Source organism: Nicrophorus vespilloides, unplaced genomic scaffold (genome assembly GCF_001412225.1).
Source record: "Nicrophorus vespilloides isolate i.1.1-1 unplaced genomic scaffold, Nicve_v1.0, whole genome shotgun sequence".
In the NCBI taxonomy this organism is placed as follows: domain Eukaryota; kingdom Metazoa; phylum Arthropoda; class Insecta; order Coleoptera; family Silphidae; genus Nicrophorus; species Nicrophorus vespilloides.
In genome coordinates this window covers 1,308-6,749 of record NW_017097213.1, presented here as the reverse complement: position 1 = coordinate 6,749, position 5,442 = coordinate 1,308, and the positions used below count along the sequence as shown (strand labels likewise).

The following is a 5,442-nucleotide window of genomic DNA, read 5'->3' as shown; positions in this document are numbered from 1 at the left end:
TTAAAATTGATGACAAAAAAAAGAGTAAAAGTGAAGAAAGGTGAAAAGAATATAAGAGAAAAAAAAGAAAGAAAAGTCAGGGAACGCAAGAGACGAGAACGGAAAAGAGAATTATGCGAATTATGTATATGGAGAAGAACCAAAAAAATCGCTGCTGTCAAGGAAATGCCCTTGACGATAAACAAATGAAATTATTAGAAAATCAAGGGCGTTTCCAAGGAAATCATACTCCTAAATGGATGATGGTGTATACATTTACACACACACAAAACACTTTTTTCTTTTTTTTTATTTGTCTGGTTTAGTTACGTTTCGATCGCATTTTATTTTCTTTTGAAAATCCCGCCCCTTAGTTACGGTTGCGTAACAATTGCTATCGTTGTTATTCCGTGTTTTAGTTTAGGTTTTTCTTTGTTGTTATTAGGGCGAATTTAATATTAATATTATTTTTTTTTTCGCTTAATCTCTCTTTCCACTTACCTTCCGTTGCCGTGCCTGAAGAGGGCCAAGATCTCCTCGAAGGTCTTGTTCTTCGTTTCGGGCACCTTCTTGTACGTGAAGATCCAGAAGATCGCCAGGAACACGCTGAATGGAAGGAAGGTGTAGTTCTCTAATGCGTTCTGAAAAAAAATAAAGTTAACGTTGTAATTATACAGAATATAAAGAAAAAAAAATCTCGATTCGGGTCGCACGTTAGTTGCATGATTATATAAAACACGTCCAATTAGAACTCGAATTAGCATTTATATAAATATTTGCGAACGTATGCGAATTCATAATATATTATCGGTTCGAAACTTTCATAAAAATTCACCACCGATCGAGAGTATAAAAGGGAATTTCGCTGAAAAGCTGTTATCAGTTAGCATTCGCTTCCAACCACCTCAACAACTACAACTACTACTACTACATCCAGATTAGTATCACCTCCAGTATGCAGCCCATCATTGTAAGTATACATTCAAATTACATAAATCAATTCAATAACTTTACTCAATTCAATAAATATAATCAATTAAACAATACTTTGTTACTAAGGCAACAAAACAAAAATTATGACAACTCTTCTGTCAAAATCAAAAGAAAATTTAACAACTCTTGTGTCAAAATCATTTTCTTTTACTATTTATAACCAAAATGAAAATCGGAAATTGAACACTCTTCAAGTTATGCAAAAACGCATTTGCATACAAAGTGCGTTCACGCTCAATCACTCCTACAACTATTGATAAACGCTAATTGTAAATAGAAATTCACGCTTTCCTTTTTAACGATTAAAACGCTTAACACAATCAATTCGTTATATCTGCACGACTTCATATTCACACTACAATCGTTTAAATTTCATTTCACACACAAAAAAAACAACAACAATAATAATATCTTTGATTTTAATCATTAATTTCTTTTTGAATTCACTGAAAATTTCAATTACAATTTCTTGTGGCCTCAATATTCGGTGAGATTGCGAAACGCGAATTGTTGCAATTCACTCGACTACAAATCTAATAATTAATGTATTTCGGATATTGCCAAAAAAAACAAAATGAAAAGCATTCACTTTCAATCGTCTCTCTTTTGTCTTATTTCTTTGTTCCATTTGTCATATATAATTAAAAATTGTCAATCAACATTCGTTTCTTAATATTATTATATCAATCTGACTTTAATAACTATATCACGATTGTAATTGAATAGTGAATGAATAAATAACAGTGTTTTTCGGAATTGCAATTAATCTGAGAGGAGCAATCGAAGTTGCGTAACGCGGTCTAAGTTTAATTGGGCCCGAAACAACGGCCTTATCCGGCAATGTGGGACGAAATGCAGCAGCAGGATTTACATAAGTACTTTCTATGCATGCACACACTCGGGTAACGCACAAAAAGTGAATGTTACACATATTGTAATTAAATGGAAACTCGCTTTTGAATCGAGCGGGAAGAGAATTGCCATGGTTTCACTTGATTCTATTTTGTTTTCGTTTTGTGCTTCTAGATTTTGGCGGTTTTCATTGCCTTGGCGGCAGCTGTTCCCCAGTACGGACATGGCGGTGAAGGCGGCGGTGGCGGACACGGCGGTGGACACGGTGTGAGCATCCATCATAACGTGGGAGGCGGCGGCGGTCACCATGGAGGTGGTGGAGGAGGAGGAGGAGGAGGCGGCGGTGGTCATGGACACGGACACGCCACTTCCTACGCCAACCAGGAGCGTCACGACGGCAAGGACGAAGAAGTCCATTTCAAGGTAACCAATTTCAAATTCGTTTATCTAATTGCATTATCTAATTGTTGTTGTTGTTGTTTGTAGGCGCATCCCCAATACCATTACGGATTCAAGGTAGCCGATGATAAACACCACGACTTCAAGAGCAAGCACGAGGAACGCGACGGATACAAAGTAAAGGGATCCTACAGTTTGGTGGAACCTGACGGTAAGACCGTGCGTCGCGTCGACTACACCTCCGACAAGAAGTTGGGCTTCCAGGCCAAGGTTTCCTATCAGCATCACCATTGATCCGCTCCACCTCAGAAACGTTAAATGTTATTTTGTATAATATTATTATGTTGTGTATTATGTTTGCAGTTAAAATAAATACCTTATAAAAAAAACAAACAATTTTCATTTTTACAAATCCAAAATTGACTAAAATCTAGTCTAAAGATAATTCGAATCTCATTAACAACAAAAACTAGTTTAAATCATCATTTAATTTTCATATTTCGACCAAAAATTGCATCAATTAACAAACATTAAGTCTATTTAAAAATTTCAAAAAAAAAAAGATTCATTTATTTAAAAAATTTACTAAATATTATTGAAAAACTAGTTTAAATCATCTTTTAATTTTCATATTTGGACCAAAAAATTGCATCAATTAACAAACATTAAGTCTATTTAAAAATTTCAAAAAAAAAAAGATTCATTTATTTAAAATTTTTACTAAATATTATTGAAAAACTAGTTTAAATAATCTTTTAATTTTCATATTTGGTCCAAAAATTGCATCAATTAACAAACATTAAGTCTATTTAAAAATTTCAAAAAAAATAATGATTAATTTATTTAAAATTTTTACTAAATATTATTGTAAACTAGTTTAAATCATCTTTTAATTTTCATATTTGGACCAAAAAATTGCATCAATTAACAAACATTAAGTCTGTTTAAAAATTTCAAAAAAAAAAGATTCATTTATTTAAAATTTTTACTAAATATTATTGAAGAACTAGTTTAAATCATCTTTTAATTTTCATATTTGGACCAAAAAATTACATCAATTAACAAACATTAAGTCTATTTAAAAATATCAAGATTCATTTATTTAAAATTTTTACTAAATATTATTGAAAATGTTTGCAGTTCAACAAATAAGAAATGTTGTATAATTTAACTATTAGAAACTAAACAGGAATAGTTTTTTTTTTAGAAACTAATTCGAAGAATTTCTGCAGGAGCAGAAAATCGCGCCCGATTTTCCATTATCTCCAAACGAACGCACCGAAACGTCATAAACAACGATTAATGGCGTGTGACACGGCCACTGCTCACTGCGATTCACATTTCTACGCTCTTTTTTTTGTTTTCTCGAAAAAAAAAGAACAAAAGCAACAAAATAATAGAAGAAAAACTTACATAACAATTTCTACAATTTCCACTTTTCCGCACATCGAATAAATCCTCGCGAATCCGTCACTTCCTCAATAAACAGTTTTAATAGAAAATAAAAATAAAAAAATAAAATGAATACGTAACACTTCCTTCCGTCGTTTCTCATTTGTTTTTCAAAGCACTCTACAACATTCTAAAGAAAACGTCGAAATCTTTATTAGGCAATTATTTCTTTGCTTTTTTAATAAATTATATTTTTAATTTGTAACCTAAAAATAAAAGACAAACAATTGCCAAAAAAAAATTAAAAAGTTTGCATAGCTTTAATAACATATATAATTTAAGGTTATGAAACAATTGATACGAATTTATTAAACGTGTTACGAGTTAAGTTGTTGTTCATTTCACTTTGTGGCAAAGCCTCACTTGATTACATTTTCTTTAACGCGTTTATGGTTAAGTAACGAAAAAAAAACAAATTCATAAATCACAGCACGTTCGATTCCTATTGTTTTCTGCTTTTCCCAGTTGACGTGATGTAATGATGAAATGAAATAAACGAATTATTATCAAAGCAAACGTTAAAATTCAATAAAAATGAATTAAAAGTTTGGAAAATAAGCAATATAATTAAACAAATAAAACTTTCGTGAATCAATGTCAGCGTGAAATAATGAATTTCACAACAAAGGAGATGAACTTCTTCGTTATTTTTTTTTATCCGGTGAAGAAGAAAGAAAAGATGAGGATTTTAATTAGGAGAAGAGTGGAAAAGACGTGGTTTTTCAGTCTTTTTCAGCGCGAAATTTATTCCTCGAACCAATTAATTAACATCGCTGCAAGAAAGAAAAAAAAAGCAGGACCGTAATTAAAACCGATTGAGTTTTTCTTTTCTTTTGCACAATGCGTTGAAATTAAAATTATAATATTATAAAAATAAAATTAAGAAGAAGAAAATAAGCGAGAGTTAAATTTCCTGGTTGGTTTTTAAGTTTGTTTTTTTTTTGTGTGTGTGGAATAAGAGAAAAAACTTTGGTGGTGAATTGTATAAATAAAATGCGGTAAAAATTCCGAACGCTGCAGGAATTACTTAATCGTTTAACAGTTTTTTCTCGAAGATAAATGTAACAAATACATTGAAAATTGTTAATTTATATTTTAAACTTTTAAAAACCTAAACTTTGTCATTTTTTATTCTATTGAAAAGATGTTTTAAGTAAAAATTTAGAACATAAATATGAAAAATCAGAAACTTTCAAATATTTAGCTTATGTCTTTGCTTATTTCCTTGTTTATTTTGAATGAAATTGAAAGAAAAATTGCAGATTTAATTAATTAATGGATAGATCCAAAACGTCTTTGAACATCTTCAAAATAATGATCAAGCAAGATTATTACTATTTACATAAACAATAGTAAATTGAAATACATGTATTTTTTACATATTTCTTTTGTTTTTCTCAATATGAAAGTCGGCTATGAACATTGAATTATGAAATTGTTAAAAAATTGAACAACAATTTGAACAACAAAACTAAAACTGTTGAAACCTCTACGTTTCTTTTAATAAAACTTATTATTTAATAAGAAAGTAAATTTATTATATAGACATGTGTAGTAATGTCATGCAAAAGAAATTATTAAAAAAAAAGTAGTGAAATTAATCACAAATTGTATTACATAATTCAAGCATCAAAGTTTACTTTTTTAGAATTAAAATCACTTTTTTAAATGTATTTTATATAATTTAGTAAACAAAATGAATTGTTTAATTGTTTGATTGTAATTGAATTAGGATAACTGAAATGGATTTGTAATTATGATATAATA

At 29.9% G+C, this 5,442-nt stretch overlaps 1 protein-coding gene across 1 annotated transcript; it reads left to right on the top strand.

Moving 5' to 3' along the window:
- Positions 1 to 674: 674 nt before the first annotated feature.
- Positions 675 to 2,526, top strand: LOC108559434 (adult-specific cuticular protein ACP-22-like). The gene is made up of 3 exons (XM_017916723.1): positions 675 to 949; positions 1,999 to 2,247; positions 2,311 to 2,526. The coding sequence occupies exons 1-3, from the start codon at positions 935 to 937 to the stop codon at positions 2,515 to 2,517; spliced, it is 471 nt and encodes a 156-aa protein (XP_017772212.1). The 5' UTR covers positions 675 to 934; the 3' UTR covers positions 2,518 to 2,526.
- The last annotated feature ends 2,916 nt before the right edge of the window (positions 2,527 to 5,442 follow it).